The sequence below is a fragment of the Thalassophryne amazonica genome, chromosome 3 (genome assembly GCF_902500255.1).
Source record: "Thalassophryne amazonica chromosome 3, fThaAma1.1, whole genome shotgun sequence".
Lineage (NCBI taxonomy): Eukaryota > Metazoa > Chordata > Actinopteri > Batrachoidiformes > Batrachoididae > Thalassophryne > Thalassophryne amazonica.
Window position 1 is genome coordinate 5,513,833 of NC_047105.1, and position 22,822 is coordinate 5,536,654.

The window sequence follows — 22,822 nt, forward strand, 5'->3', positions numbered from 1 at the left end:
ACACACACACACACACACACACGGATAGAAACACAAAGAGAGAGACAGACACACACACAGTAATTTTTTGTAATCACACAGAATAATAATCTGCATATTTTCTGTGTGAACGTGTTTTGGTGTAAATGCAGAAAACATCCAGATCAGACTGTTTGTTTATTTGTAGTTTTCTGAGGCGTGAGCTCGACTGAGTGTCGTTCGACTTTAATAATAAAAAAGGGGAGGAGGACAGACAGCAGAGAGCTGAGACACTAAATCACATCGATCATGTCAGTAAACAAGGTCACACGGTTCAAAGGTCATTTGCTTTAAGCACTTCCAGACGACATGAATCTGTTTTTAACGTTATTTGTGCATTTTTAAAAAATACTCTGTTTTCCAACTCCAGTTTTTCCAGCTCAGCACGTGGACGCAGGTCGGACACACGCAGGCGTGTGCATCAGTGCTGACAGGGCGTGTCCGGGCTGTGACCACACCTCCAGCAGCAGCGATGGTCCAGATGCCACGTCCGGCCATCTGGCGCTCGGTGAAACGAGCGGCAGAAAATCAGCTGCAGAAACGAAACGGGTCATCAGAAAACAACAGGAACGCCAACAAGCGCTTTACGGTTCTTACAGACACGCATTTACTGCTGTGTCACTGTGTCTACTACTACAATACTACTACTACATCAACCACTAGACCATCACCTCCCCTATTATATTAACATGTGAAATGTTGTTGCAGTAACAATACACTGAATGTTGTAGTATTACACACAGAGTACAGTAAAGTATGTACGATCAATTGCTACATGTGGATTTATGTGTTAAATAAAAAAAAAAAAAAATCTGGTTTCTTAAAATAAGCCTTTTTTTAAATGATGCTCTTTAATTTCAAAGTAAAAACTATTCTTTCCAACACGATGTAAACCAAGTAAAAATATTGAACGCACTCACCTCGTCGCAGCCGGAGCATCGAGGCCACACCCCCTGGCAGTAGTGTCGGCCACAGAACAGCTTGTGATTGGACCAGAAGTAGACCAGGTCCACCAATCCCTGACCGCAGCCTGAACACGTGAAGCAGGTGGGATGCCACATGGCGTCATGGTAACCGGCCCGCTCAGCGTAAACAACTGGACTCTCCTTAGCAACCGCTGCTTGGCAACCAGTACAGCGCTGCAGGACAGAGACTGGTCTGAGCTGGACTGGACTCAGTCTGGTCTTTACAGTGATCCTTTTTCTTACTTACGTATTCAGTCTGCACAGAGTCGTCCGCACTGTTAGAGGAACCAGTACCGGCGGTACCAGCAGCCGAGCCGCAGTCTTGCTGCTGCTGACTTTCCTTCTCAGTATCATTGCGTTCCTTGTCCTCCTTCAGTGTCCTCTGATTGGCTGCTTCCCTCAAAGCACCGCCCTCACCAGGTAAGGCCACCTCCCCCACTCCCAGCACTTCCTGTTTGTAGTGTTTAACAAACAGCAGCATGGAGGAAATCTGCAGGATGACATCAGGGACAAGAGTCAGTACGGCAAACCCACCACCTGGATCAGAGTCCAGGTCCAGGTGCAGGTCCAGCTTCTTCACTTCCTGGTGACATCATTTATGGGAGGACTTTAAAGTCCGCCCAGTGGATTGCATTCTTACAGTACGTACGATTTAGACCCACATTGAGGTTTGTTTTTTTAAACTTCGAAAATAAAGTCATAACTGCATCTCAAAATGAGCTCTGTGGAGCACTTTGTTAGGTTGTATTTCAGTATAGGTTTTATAAATAAGGACAGACTTCATCTTTTGACCCATCTGCACCACATTATCATTAGTATCAGAACTTTGAAAAGAATATGCAAGAAAATGTGTCCATTTTGGAGGAGGAACCACATGGACTTCGCCTGTAGTTCCAGTGATTAGTAGCTCCCAAAATCACCTCTTTCATGGAGGAGGAGACGGCTGGAACTGGCAGTCTGCAGGGTTATCGCTTCTCATAGAAATACAACTTTATTCTCATAATATTACAAGTTTTTGCTCTTAATATTATGACTTTACTGTCAAAGTCTTAAAAAACTCAACGTGGCCCTAAAATGCTGTCATAGATTAGAGAGTAAAATATGACAAATGATGAGTCCCTTAGTGGGACAAAAGCTGGTTAGAATGAAAAAAAAAAGTGTGGTTATTTTTGCGCAAAATTCAGTTTTAGCACAAAAGTGACCCAAAGCCCATTTTGTGCAAATCAAACAGACAACAAAGATGCCGAGGACAACCACCCCCGAACACCTCCCCTCCCCAAAAATGTTTGATCAATAAAATTAAATCTTTCTGTAGTTTGAGTTTAAATATTTAGTAGCATCACAAAAGTTAATCTTGTTACTGAAAAACATTTTATAAAATGTATAAATTGAAATAAAGGCCGCTATTTAAATAATATTCAAGATTTTATATTTTTTTCAGCATTTTCAAACCAAAGAAAAGCTACAGAAATTTAAAAATGTTTTTAAAAATTAAATGAAAATCTATCTATCAGTCCTAATGTGACACTAAACAGGAAACAATCTTTATATTTATTTAATCTGAGTATAATGATGTCCTGTTGACTTGTGTTTGGTCCCAGCAGGCTACCGTACCTCCTCTTCACTCTTCAGGCTCTGACATTTCATGGGATCCTGATCGTAGACTGGCAGCTGGACGAGGAGCTGCCGGCGCCGTTCCAAAGATCCGGCGGTCCCTGAAATCGGGCGCTGGCCAGCCGGGAGAAGCTCCATGTACCGCACAGCCTGAGGGGACAGACAGGAAGACAAGATGTGACCGGTGGCAGCACAGATGGTGTGGTACACTTCCCGAGTCCTGCTGGATCCAGTCCTGTCAGACTGCCCGTTGAAATTGGATTTATTCAATATCTGATTGCTATCGTTTATTGAATCTGGACTCATTGACTGACTGTCCACATTGTATACAAGGTCTGTTAGAAAAGTATCCAACCTTTTTATTTTTTTTTTCAAAAACCATATGGATTTGAATCACGTGTGATTGCATCAGCCAAGCTTGAACCTTCGTGCCATGCGTGAGTTTTTTCACGCCTGTCGGTTGCGTCATTTGCCTGTGAGCAGGCTTTGTGTGAGCAGTGGTCACACAAAGTCGTCAAATTTTTATTGAGAATAAATGTCTGAACGATTTGGAGCTTTGCTGCATCAATTTTTTCCAGAAACTGTGAGAGACCTCCAGGTGGACACCATTCGGAAAATTCAAATGGCTTTGAGGGACGGTTTTATGAGGATTACACAGAATAAGGAGTGCTCCAGCCAGTTTAAAGACCGCCCACAGCTGCTGAGAGCGCGCCGCGCTCCAAGCGCCGATCGACAGGCTGAAACAACCAGATCATTTCCAACATGAAGGCTTTGTTGATCCGAGACGTCGTCTGACTTACACAAAAATGGCAGGAGACGTGGAAATCAGTACTTTTTCAGCACATTCCACTGTTACAGGAGTTTTTTCATGGAAAGAGAAGCGGACGGATGCGCCACCGTGCCACTCATGGCGCGGGACAAAACCACATCCGTGTTGGTCTCACAGGACGGCTTTCAGATGGCTGTTGGTGGGTTTTCAGTCGTGTGACTAACCGAGAAATTGTGGATGAGCCTGGACATGCCAGAACATGTCCTGTAAGGCTTCATCACGGCGTTGCTTTGCGCCATGCAGCACCGCCACGACGCACGGAATTCCTCCGCTCCTCTTTCCATGACAAAACCTCCTGTAACAGTGGAATGTGCCGTTCATTTCCAAACTGGACGCTGTGTTTTATCCGGGACGTCCTCTGACTAGCACAGGAATTGCGGAAGGAGTCCCCAGAATACCACCGCTACCACACCGCAAAAGAAAAAAGCCCCTCACACGCAGTACAAAGAGAAACTCCAGGAGTTCAGACGTGATCCTCCTCCAGAGTGAGGGACATCTTCTTCTTCTTTGTCTTTCGGCTGTTCCCGTTAGGGGTCGCCACAGCAGATCAATCGTTTCCATCTCACCCTGTCCTCTGTATCTTCCTCTGTCACACCAACCACCTGCATGTCCTCTCTCAGTACACCCATGAACCTCCTCTTTGGTCTCCCTCTTCTCCTCCTGCCTGGTGGCTCCATCCTCAGCATCCTTCTCCCTATATACCCTGGGTCCCTCCTCTGCACATGTCCAAACCATCTCAATCTCGCCTCTCTGACTTTGTCTCCAAACCGTCCCACCTGAGCTGTCCCTCTGATATGCTCATTCCTAATCTTGTCCATTCTTGTCACTCCCAAAGAGAATATCAACATCTTCAGCTCTGCCTCCTGTCTTTTTGTTAGTGCCACTGTCTCTAAACCATACAACATAGCTGGTCTCACTACTGTTTTGTAAACTTTCCCCTTCACTCTTGCTGATATTCTTCGGTCACAAATCACTCCTGCCACCTTTCTCCACCCACTCCACCCTGCCTGCACTCTCTTCTTCACCTCTCTACCACACTCGCCATTACTTTGAACAGTTGACCCCAAATATTTAAACTCATCTACTTTCACCACTTCTACTCCTTGCAACTGCACTATTCCACTGGGCTCCCTCTCATTCACACACATGTACTCAGTCTTGCTTCTACTGACTTTCATTCCCCTTCTCTCCAAAGCATATCTCCACTTCTCCAGACTAGACTCAACTTGCTCTCTACTCTCACTACAGATCACAATGTCATCTGCAAACATCATAGTCCATGGGGACTCCTGTCTGATCTCATCCGTCAACCTGTCCATCACCACTGCAAACAAGAAAGGACTCAGAGCTGATCCTTGGTGTAATCCCACCTCCACCTTGAATGAGTCTGTCATTCCGACTGCGCATCTCACCACTGTCACACTATTCTTGTACATGTCCTGCACTACCCTAACATACTTCTCTGCCACTCCAGACTTCCTCATACAATACCACAATTCTTCTCTTGGCACCCTATCATAAGCTTTTTCTAAGTCCACAAACACACAATGTAACTCTTTCTGTCCTTCTCTGTACTTTTCCAACAGTATTCTCAGAGCAAACATTGCATCTGTAGTGCTCTTTCTCGGCATGAAACCATATTGCTGCTCACAGATCTTCACCTGTTTTCTAAGCCTAGCTTCTACTACTCTTTCCCATAACTTCATGCTGTGGCTGATCAGCTTTATGCCTCTGTAGTTACTGCAGCTCTGCACATCACCCTTGTTCTTGAAAATAGGAACCAGCACACTTCGTCTCCACTCCTCAGGCATGCTCTCACTTTCCGACGAGAGGGGTGGACCACTGCTCACACAAAGCCTGCTCACAGGCAAATGACGCAACCGACAGGCGTGAAAAAACTCATGCATGCGCATGAAGGTTCAAGCTTGGCTGATGCAATCACACGTGATTCAAATCCATATGGTTTTTGAAAAAATAAAAAGGTCGGATACTTTTCTAAATCAGTGTGGCAATACTGAAATTGAGATTTGGAAAAACAGATTTCTTGTGACTTTTACGGTGACTGCAAAGTGCAAAAAATTTTTTACAAACAGCATAACACTTTTCCAAGAAGTCCCAAAACAAATTTACAAATGACAGATTCTGATGGAAGGGTCTGTCATTTGGTACGTTCCCAGACTGCTCTCCCAGGTTCCTGATTCCAGTCTGAATAATTGACCCACATGGTTGTTAGTGCCATGATGATAAAGCACAGTAAAGCTAACTTTTACATACCTATGCGACATAGTAACTAGATAAACTAGTTGCTTGTAGTGCCATTATATTAGGTGAGCTTTGCTCAGGGCAAATCCAGACTGGAATATGTTGCCGCTAACGCGGCTAGCAGGGATTCCCCTCTGGTCAACCTTGTAAAGCATTGGTCTCGTGTGTATAATTCGGGTGTGCGATTCCTACCAGAAACCATAAATACATTCCATTTTGTTACACACTAGCACGCTAACTTGATTTAATAATAATGCTATCACCTGAACATAATGCATCATGTTGAATAAAGTCTTGCACCTACAATCTGATTTAGATTGCCTCCTGGTGGAAAGAAAGCAGCAAACTGAGATGGCATGAACTAACCATGTGTGTGTGAAAGCAGCACTACCTTTAATTGTAACACTGCAACATGCAGTAAAACTGAGCTTTTGGTCGAATGTTTACTCATCTGAATAAAATGTGATTCCACATGTGGACCAACAGGGGGCAGTAATCATTCTCACCAATTTCTGGTTGAGGCCCGCTGGTGCCCAGTCGTAAGTCGTTGTGTTGAATGTCGGGTCTTTACGTGAAACCACCGGATTGGTCACAATCATTCGGTTTCTCTTGTACATGCGAAGGCCGCCGCCCCCTTTAACCTTTGCGGTCAAATGGGAGCACGGAGAGTCTGCCAGGAGTCGTCCCATTCCCTGGTCGTCTTCGACGTCACACGTGAGGGCGTGGTCTACAGTATTGCAGCCACATGCTGTGCAGGCTTTTCTAGAACACAGGGAGGTGATGGAGAACAGGTGCAGAGAAACATAAACAACCCTAACATATAAAACTTTTAAAGGCAGAGAAAATTATTTAAAAATTAAAAATACTCAGTAAAATCTGGCTGCAGTCTAACTGTTCCAACAAGTGACAGACAATCACTTGTTAAAGTTTATAGTCAAAATTACATTTTAAATAATATGTTTTACATGCTTTTCTGTGCCTGTTGCTTTAAATGAGAAGGAACTGCTGTTGGCCACACCCTCTATCCAAGGGGAGGAGCACAAGGTTGAGTGTTATTTCAGACGGACATGTTGCACGTTATTTAACATCGCAGTTAGCAAAACAACATCAAAGTATTCATGATCGGTAGTCTATCCGCGCACATGTGATAATAATTACTGGTCGATGTATTTTATTGCTATTTATCCTTCTCGCTGAACAAGTTAATAGGTGCATTTTCGGAAAACATCTTAGTCAGCAATCCTCTGAATTTCTTAGCATGCAACATACATTTTAGAATAAGCAAAAGCATCCTGATGGCTGACAGAATGAAACGAACCTGTTACGTCCGATAACAAAGCTTCTGAGCTTTCATTGGAAAGTGATGGCTTGGATTTACAGAGGATGTATAGAGAGGAGATGACACACTTCACCCTGAAACTCTTACTTTCTTTCAGAGTCTGTCTGATTTTGGATCCTAACGTGTGCTGGCACTGCTGTCTGTGTCGCAGGATGCTGTTTTACTGCCGCCATGAATGCACACATTGAAAGTCTCCACAAAGCTATTTTTACAGGCTACCTGAACACACAGATGGATTTCTTACATCGGAGAAAGTCAGAAGATGTTATTTTCAGCAGACAATGGATTTTCTATCAGTGGTGGGCACAGTTCCACTAATCTGCTAACTGCTAATTAGCGGAGCTAACTTTTTCTTAGCGGAGTAGTTTTTCAGCTAATTTTGAAAACCATCAGCGGACCAATTAGCTTCCACCGTCTACTGCCATCTACTGGCAGTAGATGGCAGTGTTCATGGCAGTGTGAGCAGCCACACATTCGCGAAAAGTGATGAAAGACAGAATTTTCAGTTTTCAAATTGCCTTTTTTTAACAAATGAAAAAAATGACATTTACAAATACAGATTTATTTGTACAACCCACCACACATTTCAGTAACTGTGTATTGTACCGACCAGCCAAACACTGACTTCAGGAAACTAATGTACCCATAATGCAATGCAGCATGTGAGTCTAAACGCTAAAAGCTTGAAAATTAGAGCATTACTTTAAAGCTAAAACATATAGCTGATATTTTCACTTTGTAACACGACAGACGTGATGTTAATTTCAATAACTTGTCGGCAATTAGTTTGTTTAAAATTATAACCTTAAGTCAAAACAGTCTGCCTGTGCAAAACTCCAGTGAAATGACTGGAAGGTATGTATGGTGTGAACAGAAATTATCTTTTTTTCTTCCCTCCTTCTTCCTTTCTCTGTGGTAGTCAGCTCTCCTCTGCCTGCAGAGGATAGAGCTCTACCATTCATAGCTGTCTGTCTGCTACAAAACATGTAGCAGACCGGCACTAAAATCTTTGATTTCAGACTTTACAAATGTTTTTAACTGTTAAGCTTTATTCACGATGCCCACAAAAATATGTTAGTGGTCCAAAAGTTATCGTAAATAAATGGATCAGAAGCTAATTGGTCCGCTGATGATTTTCAAAGTTATCTGGAAAGCTAATCCGCTAATAAAAACGTTAGCTTCGATAATTAGCGGAAATGTGCCCACCACTGGAATTAGCGCATTACTTTAAAAGATATGAGCGATATTTTCACTTTGTAAAAATCGCAAAGTTACCGTTAATGTTAATAAACTGTTCGGAATTAGTTGTTTATAAGTGAAACCATGAGTGAAAAGTGCTTTGCGTTTCATGTCTCCTGCCCACGGTCTATGTTGTAGTATGTGGAAAGTAAATGACACCTTTTTGGGGGGAGGGGCAGCAGCGGGCAGGGCGCATAAAGGCAGAAGCTCTGGCTTGTTCGTTTGGGGTTTGTGATCGCCTTTGATTTTACTCAGAAGCCTCGGTGGTGCTTAAACTTAAAAAAGACTTATCAGTAGTCAACAGTGTACCAAGTCAGTACTAAAAATTAGCGGTTTATCGGTTTAGCATTATAAAAGATAACTTTTCAGGTATGCAGATTAGTGGTTATTGAGGCTAACGTTTTGGTTAGCTGTGCCCACCACTGGTATCTATCTAATGTACCAGAATCCTGCGAGAACTTGAAGAGCTGACAGCAGACTTAGTGTGCAGGACACTGAGTCTGCTCACAGTAGAGAGCGGCTCCTGTTTTGACCGTTGACTGCATCAAATTAACAGTTACACTTAAAAACAAATCATCATAACACAACATCACACTTAATAACTTTGCAATTAATCTGTGGATCCATTCTTAATGTTAGCAGCTACATTCCATTCCAGCATGCATTGGGATGTTTTCCTCAAAGCTACGTAAATGCTGTTGGAAACATGAGTACTCAGGAGTACTTTGTTCTTGGAAGTTCTCCGTGTGTACTTTCATCAGCCCCAAGCAGCAATAACTGAGTAGTGCGCTGCGTCCACTGATCAGGTGTAGTTCATGGGATGGGCCGTTCAAGCGCACCTCGGAAATCCTAGTGCTGAATAAAATAGACTTTCAGACAGTTGCATACTTAGAAACCAGTCATGGAAGTGCACAAAGTAATCCTGGTGTATCACTGGATGGCCACTAACAGCCTAAATCTAAATTGTTATGATTTTGATGCAACATGTCCTTTAAACCCTACCAACTCCCTCTTGGGGGGGGTATCAACCCTATGAAGTGGCATAAAAAAAAAAAAAAATCACGTTACAACAAACTGGCTAAAAACAAACAAACGATGCAGAAAAATAAAAGTTCTGCAAATCCAACAGAAAAATATTGGTGTCGAAGACAAAATAAGGATCAATTCTGGGCAGGACAGGACAGGATAATAATAACTAAATTAGATAGAACTTTACTGATCCCTTGGGAAGACTCACTCAGTGAAATTGAATAATGCATTCATCTGTCCTTTTTCTAGATTTAAATGGAACTCGGTCAGCGGGTCGTCCTGCCGGTGACCTTATCAACTGTTTGCTGAATGTTTATTGTTATTAGATTGTTTTTGTTTACATGGCACAGAAACAAAAATACAAACAGGACATGAACGTGAGATTAATGAGATGAATGTGTGAGGCGGTGCTGTGGTCTGGTTTAATTATCATACATGTTTTCTGGAACCAATTCCAAATAGAAAAAAAAGAACTTATTGATCAATCATTTTCCACCAAAATTCAGTCTGAAACCAACTTATCAGACTGGGATGACCATGTCCACAGTATGTTGGGGCAAATTTGTATAAAGGGGCGGAGTCTAATAATGTAAGCCACAGCTGAAGGCTGCGCGTTGATGAGTACCGGTGTCGCCAACTGAACAGTCCCCCCTAAAAATCGGTCCACCCTGCCTTCACTGCGCATGCGTCATCAGCCGTGGTTCACCTTGTTTCTGCTTCAAACTGCCTCCAGTCATCATCTGTCTCAGCAACAGAAATCTGAAGCTTTTGTACAACAATCATTTCCACAGAAATTCATGATTATTTCATCATAAAAGACGGAGGAAGCGATCAGAGTGCTGTGGCTACATGAGCTGCTAAATGATGCGTTCACTGAGAGTCGGTCATTTCAAAGTGTCACCAAGTGTCTCGTTTCTGCTTAAAACTGACTTTAGAATGATTTAAGAGGTCTTACTTTGTCATCTGATGGTTAATAATTACATTAATCCATTTGATCGCTTTGGGTGAAGAGACTCGGTCTCAGACGTGCTGCCGAGGTCTGAAATGATGCATGTGCAGTGGAGGCAGGGTGGGCCAATTTTTAGAGGGGGGACTGTTTGGTCTGCGACACCAGGTTAGTTTTCAGGAGGACAGAATGAGGAAAGAGCAGAAGGTGGTGAGGAGTTGGTACCTCCAGGAATGTGGCTGGAATCCAGAACAACTCTTCTTACAAAGCAGACACGCCCCTCCTCCTGCTCCTCCTCCTCCCTCTTGTGGCATCATCTGAGTAGGAAAAAACCTTAGACATTTAAAACTGCCATGAATCTTACAATAAAACAAACAGCAGGTCTGGAAAAAAAAACAAGTCCTTTCTGCACCTGTTGCCCGGAGCGTGCCTCCTGCCCTTTGGGTGGGTGTGTCCAGAGTCTACATATGGACTTCCTCTACATATGTCACAGAAGTAAATAACACAGATGCAAAAACTGTTTTTAAAAACTAATGACGAGGCCTCCTGACCACTAGAGGGCAACATTACCTTCAGTCCTCAAATTACTACAGGCTACATTTAGCATTAGCAGGTCCACGTTTGTATTAATTGTCTTGCAGCAAAACAATTTTCTCCTTCAACATCGTCCCGTGTGGTTACGATGATGAAAAAAGAGCTCTTAGCCAATCAGCACGTGAGGTTCAGATTAAGGAGTCAAGGGATCCGTTGCTGCTTCACAGTCCAAAAAACCTGCATGGATCCCATGACAAAACAACCCGAGTCTGGGGAGCAATGTGACCAGATCCAGTGAGTTGGGGCTGGCGGAAGGATCACCTGAGATGGAAGTGATCCTTCAGCCATACCCCAGACTCAGGATGTTTTGTTTTTATACCTCAGGAAATTACTGTATTTTTAAAAAAAATGATATGTTAAACAAGATTAATCATCTTTAAAAACATTTTGTTTTGTAAGTAGATGACAAATTCATATTAAGCGCCAACCGGAAATAGTGCGTACGGCCAACAAAGATGGCCGAAGGAAAATAGTTCCACACAACATGGATCCGCTACAACGGATACAAAGGTACTGGATCCATTACAAATCTAGTGGATCCACATAACATTGAGGTATAAAGACCCTCTTTTTAGAACACAGCAGCTGAGTGATCAAAATTAGACAGAATCACAATATGACAACTTCCAGAAATGTGCAAAGCTGTTGTGCAAATATGGAAGCGGGCAGAATTTTTTTTTTTTTTGTCCAATTGACAGACTCATTGTGCAAATTTCACCATTTCCTCTCACCTGAGACGTTCAACTGAAGGTGATGTACAAGGTCGCTAGGCAACAGAGCCATCAGCTGACAGCTGCATTCCAATTCCAGAAAGACACAGTGCACTTCCAGAAGTTGCAGTGGATTTCAGAAACAAAAAAAGACTTCCTATGTGGTCGACTTTCTGATATTACAGAACATATTTTCTATCATTAAAATGCTGAAGCTGTTTTAGTGTTTTCTTCTGCAAACGTTTTCTTTGTTCTGCTGAGTTTGAGGTTGAATATAGCGCCTCCTAAAGGACGCCGGACGCCTTTAGGAGGCGCTATATTCAAGCATCAGTAATTACTGAGAGCCGGCACTTAAAACTACAATCGGAAACTAAACGCTGCTGTGAGAAAACAAATCTGGTTGCTGTGGAAACGGGGCGGGACGTCCTGCTCACCGCAACCCTTGTGGGCGGGGCTTCGGGTCTTGCTCAAAGGCATACAGATACAGACATGAGCCCTTATGATGTCACAATGAATATTTTAAGATGACCAAGTCCTGTGAAGTTGCTTTAACCAGAAAAAAAAAAAAAAAAAAAAAACACATACTGACGTCTTAGACAACATGCACGTGTGTGTGTGTGTCCGTGCACGTTTGATTTTCATCATCAGTCTTGTGTTTAGGTGTGAGGTGGTCGGGGAGTTCATGTGCATTTTTTGGCAGGAAACCTGATCCCAGTTCAGCTCCGGCGGCCTGCTGCCGTCCGTCCGTCAGCGCGCATCAACACGCTCGCGTTATGGACATGATGTCAGAGGCGTAAACACTCACTTCCTGTCAATCATCTATCTGTCTTTGTTAGGAGCTTCCTGTCAGCTCATCGGCAGCCGTTTGACCTTCAGGGCTACGATGAAAAAGGGAGGGGCTCGTGTTCTGATTGGTCAGCTGTGCCGTCAGTACGATGGTGTTCCAGACTTGTGTATAACTTTAGTGAAATATTTTTTCCTTTCTTGAAATAAAAGGAAAGAAAGAGGAAAAAAAAAAGACAATCAGAAATCTGTTGCTTGTGACCTCACATGACCCCTTCTTCTGTGTCTCCTCAGTCCCTGTCCAAATACTTGTGAACCCAAAAGTGAGTTTCTCCTTCACACAGTCGACTCGGTGGGTTCACGTTGGTCTGACACATTCCCACCTTATCCAAAGGCTAAATATAGAGCCGCGCACAGCGGCAACGCTGTTCTCAGCACAACCTTCAGCTTTTGCACATTTATTCTGTTTTATTTGCACGCAGCTCCTCCTAAAACACCGGATTCTACAACTCCGTTTTTACAGTCACACACTTACATTCCAATACATTCACTGTGGAATTACTTCATTTCCAGGTACAATTTTGTATCTTGTGCATTTTTTATAGTTTCTATTTTCATGAAATAGTAATGTTACGTATAAAGACATTATGGAAAGAATAAGATCACAGATACAAATGGTGGAAATGAGATTCCTCCTCCGTGTATCTGGACTTACACTCAGATGGGGTCAGAAGCTTGACAATCCCGGAGGGACTCAGAGTAGAGCCGCTGCTTCTTCAAATGGAGGAGCCAGATGAGGTGTTTCAGACACCTGGTGAGGATGCCCCCTGGTGGTCTCCATAGGGAGATCTTCCAGCCACATCCAACTGGGAGGAGGTCCTGGGGAAGATCCAGGACAGTGGGAAGGATTCTATCTCCCAGCCGGATTGGGAACGCCTCAGATCCCCCAAGAAGAGTTAGAGGACTTAGCTGAGGATAGGGAAGTGTGGGATGAGCTGCTTGGCTTACGGTCACTGTGACCTGAGTAAACTTTAACTTGCTGAGTCATGTTTGTTAAGAACTGACTAATGATCAAGGAGCCAATGTTCAGGTTTAAGTCTCCACGTTTACAGACGCAGCTGCAGAACAAAAACCAAAATCCTCCAGTGAGCAGAAGTCGTCGTCCTCGACAGCTTTAGAATCCAGTGACTAATGCAGAGGGTTGAGTTTTTAGTGAGGACGCCACATTCTTAAAGCCTCCAGAACCACTGAGGCGGAGCCACTGGTCTGAAACCAGTACTTTCACTTGGCCGGGTTTCCTCGGGACAGGGCGGATTCCGGAGCTTTTCAGAGAGCTGGGAGCTTGTGAATGTCTGGAATACAAGAGGCCATGCTGGCATTTGTAAAAGGTAAAGTCAAACCCCGTCAGGCCCTGCAGCTGTCCTCAGGGAGACGAGGTGTCTGAGACCTCAGAGTGGATCAGGAACCCAGCTGCTGGAAAAACCTCCGCCTCAAATCCAAGAGCAAAAGGATTTAAGTTATTGGACATTTTAAGGTCGTGTGAAGCGATGAGGTGTTTATGAGCCAGGCTGAGGTCTGGAGAGAGATCTTTTGTTGTTGTTGCCTCAGTGTCTCCATCCAGGAGACGGAACAATCGGCTCTACAGAACACTCAGCTCTGGTCCTCACACACACACACACACACACACACACACACACCACACACACACACACACCACACACACACACACACACACACACACACACACACACACACACACACACACACACACACACCACACACAGTGTCTTCCTGATGCCAATTGTCTCTCTGCTCGTGTTTGTATGTGTGGTGTGGGGGGGGGGTGCACAGCATCCCCCATGACAAACCAGGTCTCTGTGAGACCCAGAATTCTAGAGTTCTGTTGGGCTCCAGCCCCCCGTGAACTTTAACTGGAAGGCTGAGAAAACTGCTGGTGGATGGTTTGGTTCCCTCCGTTATGGAGGTTGTGTTTCCACGCCACCTGTTCACGGATGGACCCCGATCCTGATCCTTGGGGGAGGTATGCGCTTTGCTGGGTGCCTGCGAGCAGGTCTTTGGCCTCGCGTGTGCAGGATATTCCGGGGTGCTGATGGAGGATTTCCCGGCTCTGCAGGATGAGGGAGGCCGGCCGTATGACAGGTGTCTCTGATCCGTGAGGTTATCTGTCTCCAGTGCGAATACCGGAGGACACAAACGCTGCACGGCTGCCACAACAAACAACAGGATGGATCAGGTTCTCGGGTGAAGGATTACCTTCAGAGACTGAATTAGAAGTCACAAAGTCAGGTTTGGACAAACTGCTTTCAGAAGCGCTCCCAAACATGCGGGCTGGAAGGAACCAGAACCCAGAGGGAATCTGAGGCACTCAAAAGTGGCATCATGACCTGGCCTGGAGTCTGATGTGCTGCCATGTGAGATGAACGCCTGCCCGGGTCATCTCTGGACCAAAGTCCAAACCACCAAATTAGAGAGAGATACCGAACTAATTAAGGAGATTTTCATGAAGTCCACCGGTGGAAGCAAACACAAACAACTTTTTTTTTTTTTTTAAGAAGCTCAAAAAAATTACTATGTAAATATACTATATAAATTTAGAATATCATGGGAAAAGAAACAATTAGAAATTTGTTGTGGGGGGGGGGGAGTCCTCAAAAAATTAGAATATTGTGGGGAAAAAAAATAAAAATAAATAAAATAGAACATTGTGGAAGATGTTCTACATTTTTGTAAGTTGAGGTAAATTTCACACGTTAGTTAACAGCCAATAGTTTCTTTGTCACCCCCCCAAAAGTGTCTGATAAACCCTTCAAGCACATCAGATTATTGCACACCTGTGCAATAATCATGCTGTCTAATCAGCATCTTGAGGTGCTGCACCTGTCAGGTGGGATGGATCATCTCAGCAAAGGAGAAGTGCTGACAGATTTGTGAACAATATTTGAGAGAAATAGCACTTTAGTGTGCATCAAAATGTTTTAGATGTTTGAGTTCAGCTCATGAAAAAGGGAACAAAAACAAGTGTTGCATTTATATTTTTGTTCAGTGTGTGTCCATAACATACATACCACACACACCAGTGGTGCACACAGCGAACCATAGCTTCAATAGCCGCTAATCCACAAACTGAAAAGTTTACATTCATAAACACAAAACTGATAAACTGCAATAAATAAATAAAAATATATAAAAAAAAAATTCAGAAGTTACAGCTAAATTCTAACTTTAGTACTGACTCGGTACACTGTCGATTGCTAATAAGCCAATTTTGAGTTTAAGCACCACCAAGGCTTCTGAGTAAAATCAAAGAGGATCACAAACCCCAAATGAACAAAGAGCCAGAGCTTCTGTCTTAATGCACCCTGCCCGCTGCTGGAAGGAAGAGTCATTTACTTTCCACATGCAACGACACAGACATGTGCAGGAGACATGAAAAGCAACACACCTTTCACTCATGGTTTCATTTATAAACAAAACTAATTCCAAAGTCCGAAGAAATGTGCTAATTCTGAAGGTTTGGGCGTTAACCAACACGCACCAAAAGACATTATGGGAAATGAGTCTCCTCTAAATCACTGGTTGGTTGGTGTATTATTTGTAAAAACCAGCATGCAAGTTACTGTAACGTGTGTTTGGTTTTTATGAATAATTGTGTATTTGTAAATAATGTCATTTTTTTCAATTGTAAAAAAAAAAAAAAGCATTTGCAAAACTGAAAATTCTGTTTGTGAAGTGTGATTCAGTGCAACAAATAACAACCGATCACACGTTGGTCACTATTCACACTCTCACCAGTAGATGGCAGTGTTCTATGCATTTTGATGGGGGGGGGGGGGGGATTGACTGCAGATTTGTAACATTTAGGACATATCCTGAGGTTAATGAGATTAATAATTTCCAGCACAGTCGGACCAAGAGTGGACCACAGGTCCTTAAACAGTTTTGTTGGTATAGGATCAAATAAACAGGTTGTGCTTTTTGTAGATGTTACGAGTTTCGTCAGCACGCCTAGTGAGATACTATCAAATTCTGTAAATCTAGGTAATACCTCAGTAATTGCACCCCACCTCAATAGTGTAGTGGCTGGGTAAAGGCATGGTGGGATATGTTTAACCTAATGTCTTTATTTTCTTCTTGAAGCAATCTAAAAAAAATCTTGGGCTGTAAAAGGAAAACTAAAGAAAAGAAAACTAACAGCTTCTGTGAGAGCCAGAATTCTTGCTGGTTGGTAGGTGATCGAATACTTATGTCATGTCATTCTTCTTTTTTTTAGATTCTGTCTCTGACAGTTGAAGTGAACCTATGATAAAATCACAGACCTCTTCATTCTTTGTAGGTGGGAAAACTTGCAAAATCGACAGTGGCTCAAATAGTTATTTGCCTCACTGTATATGTGTGTGTGTATGTGTGTGTGTGTGATGAGTGGAATAACACACTTTATTCATGTTCATTGCTTGTCCTTGAATATCTCAAATTCCAGAAGAGATACGACAACAGATGAAGTATCAAAGTGTCTCCTCCAGTAAGCATAGAAAGGAAGTTTGAGCATAAATGTCATATTGAGCCCCCCCCCCCCCCCCCCCAAAAAGGTAAAAAGTTGGTTTGCGGTTGATTGAGACCCAGTGTCCTCGACCGAACAGTTCCCCCTAAAAACCGGTCCGCCCTGCCTTCACGGCGCATGAAGTCATTTCTGAGCGTCAGCAGCGATTCACTGATTATCATCTGTTTCTGCTTCAAATTGCCTCCAGTCATCATCTGTCTCAGCCACAGATATTCTGAAGCTTTTCTACAACAATCAGTTCCACATAAATTCAGCATTATTTCATCATAAAAGACGGAGGAATGTGATTAGACCGCCGCGGCACATGAGCTGCTAGCTGATAGCGTTCACTGCGTGTCGGTCATTTCAAAGCGTCACAAGTATCGCCTCGTTTCTGCTTAAAACTGACTTTAGAATAATTAAGAGGTTTTACTTTGTCCATCTGATGGTAATAATCACGTTAATCCATTTGATCGCTTTGGGTGAAGAGACTCAGACGAGCTGCTGAGATCCAAAATAACGCATGTGCACTGGAAGCAGGGCAGATCAATTTTAGGGGGGACCGTTCACCCTGCGACACCAGTCTGTACTCCGGTACCCCGAATTAGAGTCAGACACCCCCCACCCCAGTTATCAGTGTTAATCCACAGTTGACGCCCAGTTTGATGTTCCAGAGACATCAAAGTTTTAGAAAAATACAGCCAAGTCAAGTTGGGGCGTCTCCAAGGACCATAACTAGTCCACAGACTACGATCAGTCACCAGGGTGTGACAGCAGTGATGATGTGCCGACGAGTCGGCGATCGCTCCACCTGAACCGTCTCTGCATGACCATTAATGACGCGACTGCTGACTAACTGATGGTCACAAAGAGATGAAAGGCCGTGGTCGCGGGCGTGTCGTGGTCACCACAAAACAAATGGATGGTTGGTTTCCCCCTCCCTCCAGAATCTGCTTGAAATGTATCAAATTACTTTTTCCATCACTGCACTCGACTGTAAAGAAAACTCAGTGTCCCTTCAGCGTTCTCGTGTCATATGGTAAATGGTAAATGGACTGCATTTATATAGCGCTTTTCCATCTGCATCAGACGCTCAAAGCACTTTACAATAATGCCTCACATTCACCCGATGTCAGGGTGCTGCCATACAAGGCGCTCACTACACATCGGGAGCAATAGGGGATTAAAGACCTTGCCCAAGGGCCCTTAGTGATTTTCCAGTCAGGCGGGAATTTGAACCCAGGATCTTCTGGTCTCAAGCCCAACACCTTAACCACTAGACCATCACCTCCCCCATATGACCGTTTCCATGGCAACATTTTTGATCCGCATTGTTTTGTAAAGAGTGTGGAAGGAGAAGTGGACTAACAGAGTGCAGACATCTGCTCCCTCTGATGACCTCACACCAAACAACAAGCAGAGGCTTTAAACCTGAGCTCTCTGTGACATCATCAAGCAGGGGGGGAGGTGACAGAACTTGATGAATGACAATTCATTTGACAGAAAAAAAAAAACTGGCAGATGAACTTAAATGTTGAGGATAACAAGAAAGTCAAACAGCGTATTTAGCTTGCAGTCCTGAAATAAATTTTCTGGAATACAAGTTGAATTTTTTTTTTTTTTTTTGTGAGACCTGTGACTTATTGTTGGGAAAGTGTCGTAACACGGACCCACACCAGGGGGCGCAAATGAACGGACAATGGATAAGAAAAGGAGTAACAATTTAATGTTGTGAAAGAACACAACGGAATACAAACAAGAATAATAATGCCAATTATACACAGGAGGACTGTGGGCAGGCTTGAAGATAGGAGACCTCGGATGAACGAAGAGCCGGGGCCCACACCGCTTCCACCACCAACGGCCTGAAGAACACCGAAGCCGCCGCCAAGCCCTGAGTCCCAGGTGGTCTCTGTCCTCCGTTGTCGGCCCTGGTACTGCTGGCAGACAAGAAACAGAAGGTGGTGAGTGTGAGTCCTCACACCCAGCAACCTTTACAATTAATTCCTCCGGGAGGGATAACCTCCACCTCCAGGTACGTCTTCACTCGTGCAGCTCCCGTTTGTCCCTCTTCTGGGTCTTCACGGGCATGCGACTGCACACAGAACAATATTAGATAATCAGTAATCACAGCAGAAGATTACCTCTAGTCGTAGAAGATTCTCGGCGAGGAGGTGGAGTTGCCGTCCGGCCTTTATGGTGATGGTGATGAGATGAATGAGTGACAGCTGGTGCTGAGGATGAGTGACAGCTGTCACTCCCAGTGGCTCTGGCGCCCTCTTGTGCTTGAAGCCCGCACTCCAAGCAGGGCGCCATCTGGTGGTGGTGGGCCAGCAGTACCTCCTCTTCAGCGGCCCACACAACACTATCTCCGATGTGACTTATATACTGAAAGGAAAGGGGGGAAAAAAATCCACCACCACATTTGTAATCAACAATGACAAGTAATTAAGACTTTTCCAGGAATCAAAGCAACAAAATAAACTAATAATAAAAGAATAAATGACAAAACACTACAAGACAGGACAAAAACCCAATTAAAGAACCGATAATACAGAAAAAAGGCACCACGTACTGTTTATTTCAGCACAACTTATATGCTAAAAAATATTGTAAAATATTTTAAAATTGTAAAATTAACAACAAAAAGAACAAATGAGACAAATACAAGTTAAAAACACAAGATGATGCCAACCTGAGAATAAATAACGGTTTTAACGCTTGGTGAAATATAAAAATCCTGTTTCATAATTTGGAAACCGTCACTGCTGAAGTGATTTTTGTCCGATCACATTGAAGCACTTTGACTCTTTAATCTTTTGGGAGCCTCTGTGTCTTTTGGTCGTGATCCATCAGAGGAATGGGAACAAAGCTTTATGATGTCAGAAGGCTGGTTCTATGATCAAAGATGAAAGGTAAAGTTCTGGCTGGTTTAACTCCTCCTGGAGCCAGGAGGAGTTAAACCAGCCCGTAAATATCATGTGGGTTGTTTAAGAAAAACCTTCATAAAAAACATATCATATTAAAAACAGTTAATTTTTTATAATTGTGTAAAAAAAAGAATAATAATAGTGCTGAATTCAAAACTGTGACCAAACTCTCCAGACCTGCATTTTAGAGGAAACGTCATGCCACACAAAGTGACCTTTGACCTCATGCCTGAGCTCTCGTCGTGTAAAGGTTCGTGTCCTACCTGATCCATGCCTGAGCTCAAGTCCGGGGGCTTTGACACCTCGCCTCAGTCCATCTGTGCCGCTCCAGAACAATGAGGCTTTAAATTCCTCCCGATGACCACGTTTCCTCTGGGCCCGCCCCCGTTTCCTCGGGGCCCGCCCACCAGCACAGCCTGTGAGTTAACCGTCTAGACTTCCAGTCTGGTGACTGACTGAGGTTGAGGTGAAAAAACCTTCCTGCTCTTGTTTTGGTGCTGGTGAGTCCGTTTGCTCCTCACGCCGTCACTCAGCGTTCAAACCATGCCGCTGGACGGAGGAAGAACTGTTTGTTTTCTGAAGAGAAAAAGCCTCTAGAGACTCGGCTCAGCCAATCACAGCGTCTCCTCTTCCTCCTCCTCTCAGCCAATCACAGTGCCGCTCCTCCTCCTCCTCCTCTCAGTCCGCGGTGCTAATCTGAGTCAGACGGGCCTGAAACCGTCCAACAGAACCAAGAACAGAAAAAAACTCAGACTTTCAGTGTATGAGGACACTGATGGGGTTTCACCTGCAGGGGGCAGGTGACACTTGCATAGTTCATGAAGAACTGAAAAGGGCTCCTGGTCAAACTAAACACACTCCCGGTCTTAACTGCAACTTTGGTAACAGACTTGGAAAATGACAGCTTATCAGGAACTAATACCTCGAAACCTCTTCCTCACTTTAGGTATCTGTTGCCTTCTCTTCATATTGTAGGAGTTTTTACGACGAGTATGCACCATTATGCGAGGCCATCGGGTATTGCAGTCTATTTGTATCCTCTTGCTCTTGCTTGCCTCTACTGGTGGTTGGCTCTTCACTGCGGTATTGTATCACTTCGTTCCGGAGCACAGCGGTGTTTTTCTGTATCTGTTAGTGTTTAATCTGCGCAGTTAGATTGATCTAGTTATCTAGATTACGATTTGTTTCCAGTGTAATTCTTTACGTGCCTTACACTAAAGCACTCCTTCTGCTGAATCCCCTCTAAATTATTTAAACATTATTCACTTTGTGTGTTTTTAGGGAATCCGCTAGCTTAGCGTAGCTATAGCTCTTAGCGATTAGCATGGCGGCTTCTCCTGTCTCTCAGCACTTTTCTGCTCTGGGTGTGAAATGTTTAGTATTCCCGGCTCCTCTAGCTAGTACACGGTACTCTGTAATAAGTGTAGCTTATTCGTAGCTTTGGAGTCCAGGCTGGGCGAATTGGAGACTCGGCTCCGCCACCGTGGAAAATTCTACAGCTAGCCAGGCCCCTGTAGTCGGTGCGGCCAAGGTAGCTTAGCCACCGTAGTTCCCCTCTGGCAGATCCTGAGCAGCCGGGGAAAGCAGGCTGACTGGGTGACTGTGAGGAGGAAGCGTAGTCTAAACAGAAGCCCCGTGTACACCGCCAACCCGTTCACATCTCTAACCGTTTTTCCCCACTCGACGACACACCCGCCGAGGATCAAACTCTGGTTATTGGCGACTCTGTTTTGAGAATGTGAGTTAGCGACACCAGCAACCATAGTCAATTGTCTTCGGGGGCCAGAGCAGGCGACATTGAAGGAAATTTGAAACTGCTGGCTAAGGCTAAGTGTAAATTTGGTAAGATTGTCATTCACGTCGGGCAGTAATGACACCCGGTTACGCCAATCGGAGGTCACTAAAATTAACATTAAATCGGTGTGTACTTTGCCAAAACAACTGTCGGGACTCTGTAGTTTTCTCTGGGCCCCTCCCCAATCAGACCGGGAGTGACATGTTTAGCCGCATGTTCTCCTTGAATTGCGGCTGTCTGAGTGGTGTCCAAAAAATGAGGTGGGCTTCATAGATAATTGGCAAAGCTTCTGGGAAAACCTGGTCTTTGTTAGGAGAGACGGCATCCATCCCACTTTGGATGGAGCCGCTCTCATTTCTAGAAATCTGGCCAATTTTCTTAAATCCTCCAAACCGTGACTATCCAGGGTTGGGACCAGGAAGCAGAGTTGTAGTCTTACAACCTCTCTGCAGCTTCTCTCCCCCTGCCATCCCCTCATTACCCCATCCCCGTAGAGACGGTGCTGCTCCCAGACTACAATAACCAGCAAAATCTATTTAAGCATAAAAATTCAAAAAGAAAAATAATATAGCACCTTCAACTGCACCACAGACTAAAACAGTTAAATGTGGTCTATTAAACATTAGGTCTCTCTCTTCTAAGTCCCTGTTGGTAAATGATATAATTAATTGATCAACATATTGATTTATTCTGCCTAACAGAAACCTGGTTACAGCAGGATGAATATGTTAGTTTAATGAGTCAACACCCCCGAGTCACACTAAACTGTCAGAATGCTCGTAGCACGGGCCGGGGCGGAGGATTAGCAGCAATCTTCCATTCCAGCTTATTAATTAATCAAAAACCCAGACAGAGCTTTAATTCATTTGAAAGCTTGTCTCTTAGTCTTGTCCATCCAAATGGAAGTCCCAAAAAACCAGTTTTATTTGTTATTATCTATCGTCCACCTGGTCATTACTGTGAGTTTCTCTGTGAATTTTCAGACTTTTGTCTGACTTAGTGCTTAGCTCAGATAAGATAATATAGTGGGCGATTTTAGCATCCACACAGATGCTGACAGCCTCCAACACTGCATTTAATCTATTATTAGACTCTATTGGCTTTGCTCAAAAAGTAAATGAGTCCACCCACCACTTTAATCATATCTTAGATCTTGTTCTGACTTATGGTATGGAAATTGAAGACTTAACAGTATTCCCTGAAAACTCCCT

General features: G+C 43.9%; 1 protein-coding gene across 1 annotated transcript; it reads right to left on the bottom strand.

Moving 5' to 3' along the window:
- Positions 1–188: 188 nt before the first annotated feature.
- Positions 189–20,364, bottom strand: LOC117505462 (LIM and cysteine-rich domains protein 1-like). The gene is made up of 7 exons (XM_034165126.1): positions 20,080–20,364; positions 10,467–10,558; positions 6,195–6,450; positions 2,598–2,747; positions 1,231–1,473; positions 939–1,157; positions 189–550 (listed from the first exon to the last, which is right to left on the bottom strand). The coding sequence occupies exons 1-7, from the start codon at positions 20,086–20,088 to the stop codon at positions 440–442; spliced, it is 1,080 nt and encodes a 359-aa protein (XP_034021017.1). The 5' UTR covers positions 20,089–20,364; the 3' UTR covers positions 189–439.
- Between the last annotated feature and the right edge of the window lie 2,458 nt (positions 20,365–22,822).